This window comes from Bos indicus x Bos taurus, chromosome 7 (genome assembly GCF_003369695.1).
Source record: "Bos indicus x Bos taurus breed Angus x Brahman F1 hybrid chromosome 7, Bos_hybrid_MaternalHap_v2.0, whole genome shotgun sequence".
Taxonomy (NCBI): domain Eukaryota; kingdom Metazoa; phylum Chordata; class Mammalia; order Artiodactyla; family Bovidae; genus Bos; species Bos indicus x Bos taurus.
In genome coordinates, this window is record NC_040082.1 from 50,187,948 (window position 1) to 50,207,480 (window position 19,533).

The window sequence follows — 19,533 nt, forward strand, 5'->3', positions numbered from 1 at the left end:
CCAACACCACAGTTCAAAAGCATCAATTCTTCGGTGCTCAGCTTTCTTCACAGTCCAACTCTCACATCCATACATGACCACTGGAGAAACCATAGCCTTGACTAGATGGACCTTTGTTGGCAAAGTAATGTCTTTGCTTTTGAATATGCTATCTAGGTTAGTCATAACTTTCCTTCCAAGGAGTAAGCATCTTTTAATTTCATAGCTGCAGTCACCATCTGCAGTGATTCTGGAGCCCCAAAAAATAAAGTCTGACACTGTTTCCCCATCTATTTCCCATGAAGTGATGGGACCAGATGCCATGATCTACCTCATAGAGTAATGAAAATAAGAGCAAAAATAAACAAATGGAATCTAATTAAACTTAGAAATTTTTGCACAGCAAAGGGAAATCAAACAAAACAAAAAGATAACCCACAGAATGGGAGAAAATATTTGCAAATGAAGTGACCAATAAGGGATTAATCTCTAAAATACATGAACTGCTCGTATAGCTGAATATCAAAGAAAACAAAACAAACAATAAAAAAATAGGCAGAAAATCTAAGTAGACATTTCTCCAAAGAAGGCATACAGATGGCCAAGAGGCACATGAGAAGGTGCTCAACATCGCTAATTATGAAAAATGCAAATCAAAACTACAATGAGATATCACCGCACACCAGTCAAGTAGCCATCATCAAAAAGTTTACAGATAGTAATTTCTGCAGAGAGTGTGGAGAAAAGGGAACCTTCCTACATTGTTGGTGGAAATATAAATTGGTATAACCACTACAGAGAACAGTATAGAGGTTCCTTAGAAAACTAGAAATAGAGTTACTATATGATCAGCAATCAGCAATCTCATTCCTGAGCATATATCCAGAGAAAACCATACTTCAAAAAGATACATGCAGCCCAGTGTTCACTGCAGCACTATTTACAATAGTCAAGACATGGAGACAACCTAAGTGTCCATCAACAGAGGAGTGGACACACACAGTGGAATCTCAGCCATAGGAAGAAGGAAATGATACCATTTACAGCAACATGAACAAACCTGGAGGTTGTCATACTAAGTGAAATAAGTCAGACAGAGAAAGACAAATACCACATGATATCACTTCTATGTGGAATCTAAAAAAATGATACAAATGAACAGACTCACAGACTTCAAAGCAGACTTATGGCTGTCAAGATAGAGGGGAGGGACAGGCTGCAAGTTTGGGACTGACAAGTACTCACTAGTAGATGTGGAATGAATAGTCCACAGGGACCTACTATATAGCACAGGGAACTCTACTCAATATTCTGTAATGGGAGAAGAATCTGAAAAAGAATGGATATGTGTATATGTACAGCTGAGTAACTTTGTTGTACACCTGAAACTCACGTAATATTGTAAATCAACTATTCTCCAATATAACATAAAAATTAAATAAAATATTATTCCTATTTTCCAGATGAGGAAATTATAGCCCAAAAGATCCTCTAACTTGTACCACTTAGCCAGCAGGGCTGAATCCAGCCTTCCAAGCCCACACAGTGAGGGCATCCTTGAAGAAGATGCTGAAGATGTAAAGACAGAGTTAATCATGACAGTAAAACTCCAGCAAACATGTGATGACCATCTATAATAAGCCAGACTGCATCCTAAGTCCCTTCTGTGGATTAACTGAGTTAATAGAACCCCCAGCTCTAACAGTACGTACTAATATTATCCTCATTTTTGCATAAGGAAACAGGCACAGAGAAATCAATGAACTCGCCCAAGGTGACATAGCTAATAAGTAGCAGTACTAGAATTCAATCCCAGGCAGTCTAGCCTGGGAGCCTGTCCCCTGCACTGGCCTCTCCTAGCTTCCCGGGACGGTGAGGTTGCTGCACTCAGAGAGCTGCTCCTCGCACTGAACTGAAGCGAGCCTCTATCGACCACCTGACTTCACCTGAGTGCAGCCTCCAGGAAGCACAAGGGCTGAGGGACAGCTTCCCCTGCTGGGGACAGCACCCGGCTCATGGCGCCCGAAGCCATGTCCTTTCTGTGTCTGCATCCTCCAGCCATTACCTGTTTCTGGCCACCCGGTTTCCACTGTGGTCAATCAGAATCTATCTCCCGAAACCACTGTGGCTTATGAGGTCCTGAGGTGAGGTAGATTAAGAGAGAATCCAGGGAGACTATATTATTGTATAATATTCTCCCAGTACCTAGGGGGTGGAAGTCTCAGGAGTCAAGACTTCCATAGAGACAGCAACTTTCATAAAGACCTTAGGACTGTTGACATTTTAAACACTTCCCAAGGCCCTTCCACTCCTCCATCCCATCCCATCCCGCTGCTGTCTGGGCACTGTGCTGTTCATTGTCTGCTCAACTGAGACCCACAGCCCACTCCTCCTGGCCCTGCTCTGAGCTCTGAGGTCCCACGGACTGTACTGCAGGCGCTCTGGTTGTCAGCTGGGTTTGGTCAACAGGGGGCGCCCGCAGGTTGACACTGAGTGGAGAGAGGAGCTGTGTATGTGTCTGCCTTGCATAGCCCTGCCTGCCTTAGTGGACTTGACTCCTGTCCTGGCTGCTCTGCCACAGCTCCAGCCTGGCCAGTCCTTCCCTTTAGGCCGGGGGTGGCGACACCCTTCTGCCACAGTAGGTCTCACGGGTGCCCTGGCCCTACCCATGCTTCTGTACATGCTCCCTTCACACTTACACCCCCTGAACCATGCCATCTCATTTCTGCTAGACCCTGCCCAGGTCAGATGCCCACGTCTGAACCAATCTGGGGGTGTGTGGGCAAGAGAACCTTATCAGGAGACTCCACTGGCTGAATTAACTGCTGCCTTTTGTCCTGGGATGCTAGATCTTGACCTTGAGAGCTCTTGGCATCTTACAGACTTGTCAATATCAGAAGCATCCTAACATAATTAGCTGGAAGGAAGGAAGGAAGAGAACACACTGGGCTGGGGATGATTCTAGCAGTCAGTGGGGAGTGCAGCAAAGTTTGAAAGAACCTGCCCCTCCAGGTTCATGGATCATCCTAATACCAAACCTCCAAATTTATGAACATGAAGCCAATACTTGATCTTTCTGCCTATTATGAAATGCCCTAGAAGTGGCTGAATGGATTCTTCCTTGAATTTGGAAACCATGCTTTCAATGGTCTGACTTAAAACAAGGCTCACATGACAAGGGCAGTCACTTCCCAGAGCAGCTGGAGGTGACAGCAGGGGAATACAGGAGGAGAGATACACAGGCCGGTGCTGGGCTGCCAGGGGTGACTGGTCTCCGTGGATAAGCCCCCATTTGGAGGACACCATGGCAGGTGCCCCCAGCTCCTGCTGTTCATCTGGAGTGGGGCTGCTTCTCCAAGGGGCAACTCTATGAACTCAGAACTCCAGGGTGAACGTCATCAGGGCCTAACTTACATCACAAAGTTCGGGGGCTCCCCAGGGAGGGGACAGCCAGGGGCCAGTGGCATTCTGTGTCCCTGTGTCTGTCTTAGCTCCCATATCCTGGTAACGCTCTTCTAGAGACATGCTCATTTTTGTCAGTGACCTTCTCACCCTGTAAGCCCTGAAACTAAGCTCATTAATCCTACTTTGGTTTGACCCCATTCACAGCACCAGGGGGACTATTAGCTCTCTTGTTCTGGACCGGAATCTCCAACAGGACAGCCTGTGATCAAAGTCGCTTGTCTTTTGTGGAAGCCATATGGCTGTATTGACCCATATTGAAGTTGCAGTCAGTGGTAACTCACATCTCTTTTTCATTTGAAAAGAGGACAAAAGGAGAGGAAATAGTCTCATCAATGGAAGTTATCCAGGGATCAAGGAGGAAACAATGGGGGTCTGGAGTGAAATGATGATGAAGCAATGGTGGGCTGCTGGCTGTCTCCAGAGCTTCTTATGAGGAGCGGGTTTTCTGCTCTAGGCCACTTCCCTCATTTCTGGTCTTCGTGGCCCTTTGACTTGAGGAAGGCTGCAAGGCTCTGGAATCTGGGGTCTGCTGACTGTTGGGCCCCGTGGCTACTGACTGCAGTCTGCTCTGGATCGGCCCACCCCCACCTCTGTGACCTCACTTCCGTTTACTTCTCAGGCCTGAGCTAACTGTTTCTTCCTCAGGAGTCTTCTTCCAAATGATCCTAGGCTGTCAGGTCCCTCTGTTCATCTGCAGCATCAGCAGAGCACCCTGCACGTTTTCTTATGAGTACTTATTAGAGTGCCATCCTATTATCTGTGCAATTCTGGGGTCAGTGTTACGAGGACAGGCAGCAGGTGAATGCGGTTCACCAGAGCCCAGCCCTTAGACCAGAGGGGACACTGAGTACCTATCTGCTTAATGAATGAATGAATACATTACACATCAAAGGGGCCTGTGAGGTCATCTAACTCAACCCTTGTCCTTTCTGCCACATCCCTGCAAATGAGGGGCCTCTCCGTGTTTGAAGCATCTGGGGCTGGGAACTCAGACTCAGGCATGCAGTTTACTCCACCCCTGGACTCCTCACATGATCAGAAAGCTCTTCATGTTTGCAGACCCTTTACAGCCATGTTTCCACATTCCTATGGCTTCTTCCTCCTGTCTGCCTCTTTACCACACACCATCATCTCCACATCAACATCCCACCCAAGACCTACTCCAAATACCACTGTGATCCAAGCTTTCTTCTTGCCCTATACGATCCCTGTAACTATTATGAGGCTGTGGGCTCCACAAGGGCAGGGCCCACATTGTCCTTGTGCCCTGCTGCATCCTCAGGACCTAGCACAGAGCCTGGCACAGGACAGGCACACATGAGATACCAGATGGATGGAAACCTGACTGCCAACTTTGCCTGTCTTTAGAGACTCTTTGGGGCTTTCCTGGCAACTCAGCAGTAAAGAATCTGCCTGCAATGCAGGAGACGTGGGTTCAATCCTTGGATCAGGAAGATCCCGTGGAGGAGGGCATGGCAACCCACTCTAGTATTCTTGCCTGAAGGATTTCATGGACAGAGGAGCCTGGCGGGCTACAGTCCATGGGGTCGCAAAGAGTTGGACATAACTTAGTGATTGAGCACGCATGCAGAAAATCTTTAGTTACCAGGCCCCGGGGAAAAAAAGGGGTTAGTGGCTGCAAAGTGATACATACGCAGATGACTCGGTTGGGTGACCCGATGCTAGAGCCAGGGGGTGAGATGGAAGTTTCAGACGTCCGCCGATGCTGTGGGAGAGAGGAAGGCAGAGGGTGAGAGGCTGTGCCTGCCGCTTGGTGGGGCGGGGAGATGGGGTGTAGTTCTTTGGGACACATTAGTAATACTGCTAAAAGCACTCTCTAGCTCTTTCTGTACTACCTCTTTATAGTCTGCCTTTTAAATCAATGTCTGACTGTGAATGAACGTGGAAATGCACAGGACCTTACATGGTTGGACAGAATTTGTTTTTCAAGTATTTTTATCTGGCCTGTTAGATAGTAGTAAGAGTCGCTCAGTCGTGTCTGACTCTTTGCGATCCCATGGACTGGAGCCCACCAGGCTCCTCTGTCCATGGAATTCTCCAGGCAAGAATAATCTACTCATAAAAACTTGTCATTTTGGCTTATCCCAGTCAATAAGGTGTTTACTTTAAGTGGATAGAACTGCTTAGCCTCATTCTTTAGCACTTTGTTTATACAAAAAGGAAAGGTAGGTTAAATGTCGCATGATTTGCACAATATGCTGATTCTTTTTATAGTGTACCCACTGCAAAATGACATCAACCTAAGAGAGAAACTTAAAAACTCTTTCTCTGAACAATGGCAATGATGGATTAACAGCTCCCTTAACAGAAAGGCACTGTGTTCATCTTTGGTGTGTTTAAGTGAGTGGTAGCAAGTGCGGTTAAATAGTAAACAAATTGGAAATCAAGGTTCACTGGTAAACTATGTGATTCTAGGCATCTCGAATTCCTGATCTGTGAAATGAGGGGCTTGTCTTAAGGACTGCTACACTCCCTCCAGGATCTCTCATCCTACAAGTTAAAGCCACTAGGGAAGCCCCTAAAGCATTCTAAGTTGGACTACATGGCACTGGTTCCCAAACGTAGATCATGGACTAGTGTGTCTCTGGGGAGATGAATAGGAAAAAATTTGATAATACTGAGTCATAGAGTGAGAGAAATGTAAAATTCTATTTCAATCCTCTTGGTTAGATTAAGGAAGAAATCTTAATTTGGTCCTAATACATTTCAATAACAATTGCTAATTCTGTTCCCCAACTCTCTCCCCCACCGTTTTTTTTAGAAAAAAGAAAGTACAGGCAACATGATTAGCTAAAATTTCTAGAGTTATTCTTCCAAAATATTTCATTTTCAATGAATTTATTTTAGGGTTGCCTTCTATTTATAGAAAGCAATACTGATTTTCCACTGGGTGATACAAAGTCTCATTTTAAAATAAGTTTGATTAACTAAAAAGGAGTAAGTGATTTCAAAAAAAGAAGTACATGATTATATAAGTGGTACACAGATATAGCAAAAAGCATCAGGTTTGTAGACAGGTAACTTAAGTTTGAGAAATGCCAACAAAGAGAAGGAAATTGTGGAAGAAAAGGACAAATATGTCTTCTTACACCTTAAAAAGGAGAGGCCTTGGAAGAAATTGGGGAAAAAACTCAACAGCTCAAAAAAATTTGCATCAATAAACCAGCTCTTTCACAAATGGAACAGACGAGATGGCAAAGGATATAGTTTAACCAGCTGGTCAGAAACTGTACACACGCATTTTTAGTTGAGATTCCAGCAGGTAACTTTCACAGCGTCCCTACAGCCGAGTTAATACCGGGGGACCAGGGTGGAGAGACACTTTAAGAGGTCATCGGGGGTCCCCAACACACACCCCAGGGCTCCTCTCCACAGCATCAAGGACTAAGGAGCTGTGCCCCACCTCCCCTGCAGTCCTAGGATCAAGAACCCAGATTCATGGGCCTTCCTGGTACTTGTCAGCACACGGTCATTCAGAGGGACACAGGACCTCAGCTGCTCCAGCATGTGTCTGGGGAGGCTGGCTGTGCTCCTGCCTGGCTGCATGACTGCTGGACAGTCACCACCCTCTTTAAGGCCCTGGTTTTCTCACAAGCAAAGTAAAGATACAATTCCTTACCCATCTGCCCTGCGGTATTAAAACAAATCAGAGGGTGGCTGTGAAGACGCCTTGCAAACTGTCAACTTCTGTGACAATTTTAATCACTATTATTAATGAATGACTTTAGGCTGGGGAAAAACCATGGCATCTGTGCCTCATAGATGCCACCATCCTGGTGAGTAATGAGAAGGGTGTAGCCTCGCCCCAGAAACATGAAAAACTCATATTCATACAGTGCTTTACAGTTTTCAAAGTGCTCTCACATCCAATGTCTTAATCCCTTCAAAACCTCCATGAGGTGGATGTTACTGTTAAGGAAATCCAAGGAGACAGGCACACATTTGAAAGTGTGCACACTAAGGTGTGATTCTCTAGCAAAGCGCAGTGCCTCCAACCTGGGACCAGAAGTAACTGGTTTGGTATTATCACCACCTTTGCTTACCTTTAACTTCTTCTCTGCCCGGGCTGCCTGCTTGCAGATGGGGTGCCAGACCTCAGAACCTAAGGGACCAGGAAAATAATAATTTCAGACCTTTCACACCCATCAGAATCCTGGGTTTTTCCTCATGCCCACCTCCATTTACTCCCCTGTCAGCACATGTGCCTGACAGCAGCCAGGAGGACCCCTTGGTTTTCCTGGATCTCAGCTGCAACGTCGCTCCAACCACCCACACTCTCTCTGCCTGTCCACGCCCTGCCCTCCCCAAGGTCCACATCTCATATGACATCCTGTGAAGCTTCTTACCTGCCAGCTGCGAGTGACTTGGCTCTCCTCTGTGATCCGTCATTCTCTGTATCATTCCCAGCACATATGGCCTTAAAACATAGTAGCTTGTGGATTTATCACCCCAACTAAATTAAGAGATCCTTGTGGGTGGGAGCTGAGCTTACTTCATTACTGGGTTTCCCACAGCATCCAGCATGGGGCTTTGCTCTCAGCAGAGGCTCTGTACATGTTCGTGGGGTGATGAGATGAGTGGACGATTGGCAGTGAGTGACACATAGCAGGTGGTCAATAAATATTTGTCGAATGAATGAATGGCAGTGGAGGTGAGATAAAGGGACAGCCTGTGTGAACTCCAGCCTTCCTCTCTTCAGAGACTTAGGGCAGTCTACCAGAGCTATCACGTTCAAGGGGAGGAGGTGTCATGATGCACATTCTGCTTCAGAGCAGAGTCTTGACCTGCTAAATCCTAAGAGACTTCAGACTCCTCAAATTTAGTATATTCGGCTGCCCATGTTTTCTTGTGTAGGGGGGGGTCCAGTTGGCCAGGCCCCGACCGGACAGGCCTATTTGGAAAGGCATGAGCAACAGGTGGCCAGTCACGTGTTAAGAAGCCCCAAATATCACACATTCCCCAAAGAAAGGACAGGTGTCCTGGATTAGAAGGAAAAATAGGAACATGTTATCCCTCTGGTGCCACTGTTCCTGTAATCAACCCTAAAAGGAAAGGAGCCAGCAAATGGCTAGATTCCTGAGCTCCCAGATGGCATTTGTTTGTCTGACTTTGTTTTTAGAATATCTTTTCCATTACAGTTTGTTGCCTGGAACCACTAGGGCTGGAGACTGAGGAAGTGACAGCGGGTAGTGTAAGGTTGAACAGTGAGGTGGAGACAGGAGGGGCCCAAAGCAAGCAGCCCTCCTGGGCTCTGCTCCGTCCCAGTTTCTTCATCTGAGTAACAGTGAGGTAGGCTTTGGAGGGTCTCAGACGTTATTTTCACCTCAAAAATTTGAATTCCAGGGCCAGTTTTGTCACTTGAGGGATAGGGATTTGATTCTTGTTTGCTGATGTTTGCAGGTGTCTGCTTGCTGATGCTAAATGGTTCTACATGAGTGTATTTCCTCCCAATGTAAAGTGCAATGGCTCTCGGAACCCAGTAGGGGGACTCTGGGTCTGCAGCTGGAGCCAGCGATCTTAGGGTGTGTCCATTACCAAGTGATGGGTGGGGACCCCAGCTTTGGGAATAATTAGAGACAGCATTTCCGGGTCCTCTCTGAGTTGCCTCTGAATCCACCAGGGGTTGTTTATTGCAGTGGCTCTGGCAGGAAGCACATGTTACAGGTCATTGTAGGAAATGGATGAGGGGGACACAGATGTCTCGGAAGGTCATGAGATTAAGTGAGAGAGGCACAGGGAAGGTAAAGGGTCAGACGGAGGTTCTCACGGGGGGAAATAAAGCGCAGAGGGAACAGGTCAGACTGGATGATCTCTGCAGGCCACAGACATATCTGTTCTGAAATAAGGCCGAGCCACAATTGGCTTCAGCATTCTGCATACAGGAAAGCAGATTTTCATAAGTAGTGTGTGTGTATGAAGGGGGAGGGAGGGATCAAAAGGAAGAAATAAACTGTAATTAAATAGTTATAATCTTTAAAAATTAAAAACAATTTTGAAATTTTTAAAAATCAGAAGTTTGGGTTTTGGCAGTATATCATTTAAAGAGGGAAGGGGGGCTTTCCTGGTGGTCCAGGGAGACTCTGTGCTCCCAATGCAGGGGGCCCGGGTTTGGTCAGGGAACTAAATACCACATGCCGCAACCAAGACTGGGCCCAGCCAAACAAACAAATTTACATATATATATATAATATAAATAAAGAGAAGGGATTTGCTGGAGTTAGTGGCAAACTTAGATAAATGAAGGTAAGAAAAGATGACTTGTTCATAAAGACCTCTGTGAGATTATGGTCTGCATATGTCATCAGTCAATAGCTTTCTTCCTAAAATAGTACCTGATGCAGATGAATGAATGACTGGTTGGAGCCTGTCTTTGTATTTTTTTAAAAAAGAGAGACAGACTGATATGTGCCCACAGGATAATGGTGACCAGGATGGCGAGGGGACCCAAAATTAGGCCTTAAAGCAGGGTCTTCTCCATGGAGAAGAGGAGACCTAACAGAAAGGAGGAAAGGACTTTTGAATATATCAAGGCCTCTCCAGGGGAAGAGAGATTAACTTGCTCAGTGAGTCTTACAAAGTAGAACAAGGATTAAGGGCAGGGGAGTGGGAGGTACAAGGTACTGGATATAAGACAGGATCAAGGTTGTATTGTACAAGACAGGGAATATAGACAATATTTCATAACAACTGTAAATGGAAAATAGCGTTTCAAAATTGCATACAAATGAATTAAAAGACTTTCAAAAATTGAAAAAAAAAAGTATTAAGGGCAGAAGTTTCAGGGAAGGAAAATTTAACCTTTAAAGACTGAATGGGTTCACTCAGAGAGTGAGCCTCCTGTCCCTGGCAGTATTCAAGCACACATTGGGTATATAATTGCTCAGCAGGGACATTTTTGAGGAGACACATCATGTGGTCCTAATAGATGTTTATTATCTCTCCAAACCCTTAGAGATTCTGCTTCCAACTTAACAGGCACCTCTGTACAGAAAAAAAAAAAAATAATTTTCCCCATTCAACAATCTGGACCAGAATGTAGGTTCTGCAAGAAGCAGGATTCACATTTGTTTTATCTACGGACAAACCTGAAGGGACCGCAGATTCTTAATAAATACTGAATGAATGAAGAAACAAGAGAAACATGATACTCTATTTTAGGCCGTTGAATTCTCTGAACTGGACTCAGAGATTTGGACAACTGGTATAGTCTAAACTCTGATATGACAGCTACAATTCCAGATTGAGTGTCTGTAAGATTTAGTAGATTAGGGCTTGTTAAAATGGGACCTGTGGACCACCTGTCCAGCAGCCTGGTGAAATGCAGAATCCTGACCACTCCCGCCCTGCCCCCAAGAGTTTCTGAAGTCAATTTTCTAGAGGGGGGCCTGGGAATCTGCAGTTTAACAAGCTCCCTAGGTGATTTTTGATTCTAAATTGGGGAACCACAAGGCTAACTATCAGTTAATACTTCAAATCTGTTCCCCTGGAATGTCATGGGGTAAAGAAACCAATGTGACATGACAGAACTAACTTGCAAGACTTCAACACTGTTAGTAAGACTAGTGATGTCACGAGTCACTCTCTCATCCTCCGAGACTATCACCCACAATTCCAGATTCTGCAAATGTTATGGAAGTGAAAGATTAGCTATTTATGATTCAGCTGACTCAGAGTCAGAAATCTAAATCTCTAAAACTGTCCCTCAGCTGAGCAGTAAGGCTGTTCTGAATCTCTAGCAGAGTCAGCATTCAGTCTTACCTCTTTGACTGGTTACAATACACCTCACCCCTGTAACATTTTGGCTTATTTAAGCTTTGGGGACCCACCCACATCTCTGCCAGACCTGTAAGTTCAATTTGTCAACATCTTTCTTTTTTTTTTTTTTTTGCATTAGTGGAGATTTATAAAACCCAAAGCTGGAGCTGGTGCCACAGTCTTCCAGAAGCCCAGCCAGGCTTATAGATGCAGCAGGGACTGAAACTGGCCCAGCTGAAGGTTCTGTTTGGCAAACACAATGTTTTTATTTTAAAGTATTTTTGCATATGAATGCCCTTAGACCCTGCAGGAGGCCAGGGACCCTCCCTGCAGTCTGCCTCCCTGCCCTTCTCACTCATTTAAGCAGGCATTTGAGATTTCAGCCCCTGATCCCAGCCAGACTGTTAGGTTCCTTCTCTGATTGTAACAAGTGAGGTTTCTGAGTTCCACCTTTATGTTAGAAGCACTATTTCTGTGAAACAGCCTTGCTAGGACCTTAGAAAGGCTCCTTTAAAATCCCCACTCAGATGAACAAGTATGGCATATCCATAAAATGGAATATTATTCAGCTGTAAAAAGGAAGGAGACACTGATGCATGGTACAATGTGGATGAACCTGGAAGACATTATGCTAAGTGAAAGAAGCCAGACACAAAAGCCCACATCTATATGAAATACCCCAAATATGCCATCTGAAGACAGAAAGAAACTGGTGGCTGCCAGGGGCTCAGAGGAGGGGAAATAGGGAGCAACTGCTTAAGGGCTGCGGGTTTCTTTTTGGGGTGATGACAATGTTTTGGAACTAGATTGAAGCAGTGGTTGCACAGCATTGTGAATGCACCAAAAGCTACTAAGGTGTTCACTCTAAAATGGGTAATTTTATGTATGTGTAGACCATGGGGTCGCTAAGAGTCAGACACGACTGAGCAACTTCACTTTCACTTTTCAGTTTCATGCATTGGAGAAGGAAATGGCAACCCACTCCAGTGTTCTCGCCTGGAGAATCCCAGGGACGGGGGAGCCTGGTGGGTGCCGTCTACGAGGTCGCACAGAGTCGGACACGACTGAAAAGCAGCGGCAGCAGCAGCATACTACCTCAACTTAAAAAAATTCCCCATGCCCACCACTAGGGGACGCTTCTGTAGACCAAAGGACACGGTTCACTTACTACTAAGGGTTCTAGTCTTAGCAAGAGGAGAATGGGGAGTCAGCCCTTTTGTTGAATTTGACATGTAGTAATAACAACTGAGTGAGTGAGTGAAAGTTCCTCAGCCGTGTTGGACTCTTTGTGACTCTTTGCCACTGTAGCGCACCAGGCTCCTCTCTGTGGGATTCCCCAGGCAAGAATACTGGAGTGGGTTGCCCTTCCCTTCTCCAGAGGATCTTCCCAATCCAGGGGATGAACCCAGTTGTCCCTCATTGCAGGCGGACTCTTTACCGTCTGAGCCACCTGGGAAGCCCACTAACAGGATCATCATTATAATCTTGGCCACTGGGAAATCTTCACCATATATGAGGCAGTTTATACATTATTTAATGTGATATTCCTCAAAGGTTCAATCCTGGTTATGACACCTACTAGTTTCATTGCCTAGAGCAGGGCAGTGACCGCTCCGTGCCTCAGTTTCCCCATCTAGAACATAGAGACGGTTATAGTACCCGCCTTGTCCATCTGCTGTATGGATTAATGCGTTAATACGTGTAGAGCACTGAGAACAGTGTCCGCCAAGAGCAGGCACCATGTAAGTGTCAGTTGTTGCTGCTATTTTTTTTTTGGTCAAACCCCGTTGGCCAGGATCTAGTTAGGGTGAGGGGAAGGGAGTAATGGGGAGACCTGCAGGGGGTGGGTGGTGCTTACTCTCCTCCTCCCAGAGCTGGCGCCTGCCTGGGCGAGGGGCACGCAGCAAGCAGAGGGCTGGTTGGGCAGGTGCAGTCACTGAGCAGAAGCCTGGCTTGGCGGCCAGCACACCTTCTGGAAGGCTGGGCTGGTGCCCAGGGACGAGGGCACTGGGGAGAAGTGGAAAAGACCAGTTTGCCTGGGCCTGACATGATCAAGTAGGCCTGAAGCTTAATAAAAAGTTTGAAGGAGGAAAGTGCTTGGCCACCATGATGCTGGTTGCCACAGAGGCGAGCAGGCAGCACAAGAGAAAGAGAATGGGCGGCCTGGAGGCGCCTAGTAACTCGCAGGATGCTAACAATAGTAACAGCACTGTAATTCAAGTGTACTGAGTGCTTGTCTGTGGCAGGTGCTAAGTAGTCTTATTATTCTTATTGTTATAAATAGTACTTAGAGACTGCCTATGCCAGACTTTATGTTACATACTTTACAACAATAGTAACTGAGTAAAAAATAATAATGATCACTAACATACGCTGAGCCCTATGCTAGGTATTGATAATGATGATAATATTAACAGCAGCCAGCATTTATTAGTCATGGCTGGGGGGAATGGCCCTTTTGACGTGACTGGGTGTTTACCACGAGCTTGGGCTGGTGGTGGCAGGTTTGATGGGATGGCTTTTCTGTGCACTTGTTCATTTAATCCTCACCAGAGCCTGGTAAGATAGGGCCTGTGGTTATCAGTGTTTTCAGAGAGGGAAACTGGAGTTTGGAGGCTTAGATGTTTTCCCTGCTCGCCTATTGCTGCCTCCTCGCCGGTGTCCACATGTGCCCAGAGCTAGGCTCCCTGGCATCACTTTGGGGCTTCTCTGCTGAGCCGGGCAGGAGATGCTGCCTCGCTGCTCCCACAGTGCCCTGGGGGGGCCCTGGTGCTGGCCACACCCTCCTTCCCCTGACAGGCAGGCAGGCAGCCTGGATCTGCACAGGGGAAGCTGCACACAAAAGGAACAGGGAGAAGACCCACCTGCTGCCCCCTGTGCACCCCTCAACCCAGCTGGGCTGCTCCTGGACACTCCCAAGTCTTGTGAGCTCATCAGTCCCCTTTTACCTGACGTCATTTGAGTTGAGTTCCTGCCACCTAAGAAGTCCACACCAATAAAACATCTCATTGAGCTAAAACCCGAGTATCTGACAAGTTCTTGACTTCCCCAGCAGGCAATTTTGTTTCCTAGAAAATAGAGGAAGCAACCAGGGAAATTGCTACTCTAGACCTAATTCTGACCAACATGGACAAATTGGCTGGTGAAGTTGATGTGACATGTAACTGGCGAGAAAATGGCCACGTCGTCTCGAGTTTGTGGTGCAAGGAGCAAGTCAGAAACAGACTATACACGTACAAGTCTTAAACTACCACGCTATAATATTTTCTATATGATTCAAGATGTTTGGTAACCCTAAACATCTAAAAAAAAACTACAGCTCATCAAAAATTAAAATGTACTCTATTTAAAATGAGATATGCTTCGAGGACTCAGACTTGAGGAAATATCAATTTAGTACAGTTAGGCTATGTTTGAAGAGTCTAAAATTATGTAGCAGGATTGGGGAAACATAAGATTTAAAGTTTTTAAGCATGACTCCTACAACCTAAGCTGTCAGTAGAGAGATTCAATTTAAAATAACACTGCTAAACTACTAAATTATAGCAACCAATGTTTCATTAGTGCTTTTTAAAGTGTAGTTTGATGAGATGTGGAGACGATGACAGAGGGCTGGTGTTCCAACATCCATCATGATGGGCGGCCCTCTCTTGAACAATCTATGAGCTCAGGGCACCTCTTATGAGGTACTTGTCAGAGGGAAATGAGGCCTCAGCTAAATATCAAAGGCTTCTCCAGCTGAGCCAGAAAGACACACCTCCTCGTACCAGGACCTTATATCATCTAAACTGGAAAAAAAAAAAAAAAAGTTATCTGAAACAGAGTAAGTTTTCCAAGAGAAGTGTATGGTGTAATTACCAAAGCGTTCAGGGCTCTGTTTGGGATTTGCATTAAAACAGAACTAAAGCTTTTTTCACTTTACTTTGAGCCATAAACAGCTCTGAAAAGTTGATAAAAGCCACACACCCTATCCTTAGAGAAACGCATCCATAAGCAAACTCCAGCAGGCAATGTCAGGGGGTTTATTGAATTCAGAAGGCCAACTGTGAACCACAGGTTAAGAATTCTGATAATAAGTGGAAAAAATGCCTCTAACAAAGCAAGACAGGCTAGCTAACCTTGGCTCAGAGATGTAACTTTTCTAAACTTTCTTGTTCTCTGAATTGAAGATATGAATGACTTTCAATTCACAGGGTTTGAAGGATAAAATGAGATACTGCATTTAAAACTCAGAAATGTGCTGGCACACAGTAAGTGCTCAGCAAATGTCAGCTGATGGCATTTATTCTTATTCTTGTTAGGACCGACGATTTGTTACAGTATTTTCCTTAGCAGCAAGATTTGTCCTAGGATTCTGTGAGTGATTTCCTGCCTGGTGTGCTTTAATTAAATATACAAATGGTAGCAGAGACCTATTTAAAAACATACAGCTGAAATCCAATGTTTCTAGTGTTATTCTCTGTCTCAGGTCCTCAGAAAAGGAAAGCATTTAGTGTAGACAGAAGGAGAGAAAAAGGCCCATCTTTCCTTTTTCTGGGGCACAGGCACAAGAATAAGAGCATAATCTATCTCCTGAGCCCCATTTTGGGTTTAGAAAAACTCCCTCTAATCTAGCAACTGTATGCAACTTTTGTGATATTTGTATAAGTTTTGCCCATAACCCGCAGCATTTTGGCAAACATTTGCTGGACAAAAGCGGTGACCTAATTTCTTGGTGAAGTCCAAATTAAGGGTTTGGACAACAAACAGATTAGAAATCTGGCATCTTTACAAAAAGACTTAAAAGATGAATGCACAACAGAACGTGAAACAAATGAAAGAAAACTTGCTCTTGTGCCCTGGGGCCCCGGAAGTTCTTATCCAGACAGATGTCAGACCTCTCCCAATTAGAGCCCATCAGAAAGCCATCACACAGTAATTAAAACACAAACTGACCCAAATGTCCTCCTGAGTAACACAGTTGCCAGTAACATAGTGCCCTGCCACGGGGACGACAAGACTGGGTTTATAAGCTTTGCAGGCTTCCTAACCCACCCTCTTATGTGCACACTGTTTTACAGGGCACTTAGCATTCTCACATTCACCCTGTCTAATATTCTGGAGGCCCTCGCTTGCTATCTGTGCACGGGGTAGGTAGGCCTGTCTCGGTTTCTCCACCACATAAAGCTTCCTCCCGTTTGGGCCTTTGCACCTGCTGTTCTCTCTGCTTCCACACTCTTCCCTCCCCTCTGTAACCTCCCACCTCCTACTCAACATCAAGATCTGGGCTTGAACGTTCCCTTCAGCAGCAGAGCTTCGCCAGACCTCCCAGACTAGATGAGGAGCCTTATAACATACTCCAGTTATTTCCAAGCTTCCCCGTCACAGTCTTACCACAGCTTGTCCCTGGATGTTTGCACTTCTGTTTGATTAAGTCAGTCTCCCGCTCTTGATAGTAAACTCCACCACCGAAGCCAGCACCCTGCCTTGTTCATCTCTGGGCACCCAGCACATAACAGAGAGCCTGGCACAACCATGACCTCAGTGTGAATGTTTGAATGAAAGACAGTGACAACTTCCTCATTTTACAGGTGAAGGAAGAGACGTCAGACAAGGAAGTTATTCTCAAGGTCACAGCTCCTTAGAGGAAGTGCTGATGCCTGGACCCAGGAGTCTTCTGAACTGGTCCCCACCACTCCTGTGCTGCCTGGGAGGACAGTGTTCTTGCCATTTCTGGGAAAGATCATTTTGAGTCTTGGTACCCTGCCCAGGGAGAGTGTCTAAGGCGATCACAAGCCCAGTTCCCAGTGGAAGCAGAAGCCCCTGGTGGCTGCCACCTCTAAGATGCCCATAAGCCAAGTCAGCAGGACTCCAGCAGTGGATGGCCCAGACCCCCTCATTCCAGGATCACTCAGCATCCCTCGAGGCAGGTCCCTGAATGCCCTGCAATTACTCCCACTCTCTCAGGAGCCAGGGAAGTAGGGAAGGGGATAATTAAGGAGGAGGGTGACAAACCCTTCTTTATCACCAAGAATATCTCCACCTCCTGGAGACATTTGTGCACTCTCTCTCCTGATCACAAAGCTACTCACTTCATCACTTAACTCTTTCAGCAATCTGTGAAGTTCTGGTCTAATGCAGGGCTTGGAAGATACTGGAACAAGAGGATGTAAGCTCCAGGAGGGCAGGGGACTTGCTTATGGCCACATCTCCAGTTGTTAGAACAGCACTGGATACATAGGCGGTGCTCAATAGGCATCTGCTGCAGGAGGGAACTAAGAGCTCCCTGCATGTCAGGACCTTGGTGGTGGTGGTTTAGTCCTTAAGTCATGTCCGACTCTTGCGACCCCATGCACTGTAGTCTGCCAGGCTCCTCTGTCCATGGTTTATCCCAGGCAAGAATACTGGAGTGGGTTGTCATTTCCTTCTCCAGGGGATCTTCCTGACCCAACGATCGAACCCACGTCTCCTGCGTTGGCAGGCAGATTCTTTACCACTGAGCCACCAGGGAAGTCCAGGGATATTACTATATGCTATATTATAGTGACTGTTACTACCTCCTTTTACAGTCTAGGAAATAAGGGTTTAGAGTTTTTAAAGAGGTCAAAAACTTACTAAACAGCGGAGCCAGGATTCAAAGCACCAAATGGGCAAATATCAGCACTGGGAATTCAGACAGGAAAGGAGGGATCTTAATTTCCAGTGATACAAACATGAGGCCAGTTTCAGTACTAGCAAAGGGCTTCACCAGAGAAGGGTGAGAGGAATTTGTTGTTGTTCAGTTGCTAAGTTGTGTCCAACTCTTTGTGACCGCTTAGACTGCAGCATGCCAGGCTTCCCTGTCCTTCACTATCTCCTGGAGTTTGATCAAACTCATGTCCATTGAGTCAGTGATACCATCCAACCACCTCATCCTCTGGGGAGGGGAATACCACGCAGCAAACTTTCAAACCAAGTGCAAAGTCTAGATTCTTGGGGCCCATGAAGATACCATGCAGCGTGCTGAGACTCACATGGGCTTCCCATCACATAACACGGGGTACTGCAGTAGGAACCACTTAGGGACCCAGGCACTGAGGGACCAGTGCTTCTGGAAAGAGGGAGCCTAGTCCCTGCAGGCACCTGAGTAGCTCTCAGGGCCTGGGTCCCAGGAGGCAAGATGGGGAGAGCTCTGGGGCGGAAGTCGTAAGGCCAGCTTCCCCACCTTTGCCCCTCAAGTTCTCATGCGAATCTCTTCTTCTTTCTGGGGCTCACTTTTCCCTTCTATACAATGAGGACGGTTACTCCAAAGCCTAGAGTGACTCCTGGGGTCTATTCACCTCTAACACCCGTATGACTGTACATACACGTCAGTGGTTGTAGGGTCAAAGCATCTTAGAGACGGTCCCCTTGCCTAGTCCAGCAAGAAAACCATGTTTTAGCTTTCCTAGCAGATGGTATGAGATTCTGCTGAATAGCTCTGGGCTAGTGGTTCTCAACCCAGGTTGATTATGCCTCCTGGGGCAATGTCTGAGATATTTTTGGTTGTCACAACAAGAAGATGTACATTATACATTTAGTGGGCAGAGGCCAGGGACGCTATTGAACATCCTGAAATACACAGGGCAGTCTCCACACCAAAGAATGATCTGGCCCCATATGTCAACAGTGCTGAGGTTTAGAAACCAGCTCTAGGCAAAGGGGATTCATTACATCTTGAGGCAACTCCTGGCGTGGGCATGTGTGGCTTGGACAAGCTTGAGAGGAAGCTATGCTCCTCATAATAGCCTTTCTGACCTTCCATTTGCCTTGCGAGGAAACCAGGAGGAAGGTGTCTCCCAAAGAAATGCCCTCCCCAATATGACTATTCAAACATCTGCAGATGGCTAGCACAGAAATTCAGCCAACAGTGATCAGCAGTCGAGTGAGTGCATGGGGGTCAATGCCAGGGCTGAGGGGCCAATGTCAGAGGCAAGGCTCTCAGGGAGGTGGCCAATGGCTCAATGCAGGCTGGAGGGGACCAGGTGCAAACAGAAGGCTCAGGGGGTTCGGGGGGGACTAGTGAGCTTGGGTGGGGGTTGGGGACATCTGGGGGGCTTTAGAAGTGGGCAATGCCTCTAACTTGGCCTACATTGTAGGAGCTCTGCGAGTGAAGAGTGGCTACTTGGAGGCACCAGGACCATGAGATCATTTGAGGGTGAATACCATCCCTGCCAGAAGGCCCAGCCTAGCCTGTCCTGCGGAGAAGGCAATGGCACCCCACTCTAGTACTCTTGCTGGGAGACTCCCAGGGACGGGGGAGCCTGGTGGGCTGCCGTCTATGGGGTCGCACAGAGTCGGACACAACTGAAGCGA

General features: G+C 46.4%; 1 protein-coding gene across 8 annotated transcripts in view; it reads right to left on the reverse strand.

The window, feature by feature from the left end:
- ABLIM3 (actin binding LIM protein family member 3) overlaps positions 1-19,533 on the reverse strand; it is a 136,977-nt gene that overhangs the window by 26,926 nt on the left and 90,518 nt on the right. For all 8 annotated transcript variants that reach the window (XM_027546006.1, XM_027546005.1, XM_027546004.1 and 5 more), the window contains 2 exons: positions 7,509-7,567; positions 5,099-5,170 (listed from right to left, as the gene is read on the reverse strand). In XM_027546006.1, coding sequence (XP_027401807.1) covers positions 5,099-5,170; positions 7,509-7,567 — 131 coding nt within the window. The remainder of the gene's footprint in view (positions 1-5,098; positions 5,171-7,508; positions 7,568-19,533) is intronic.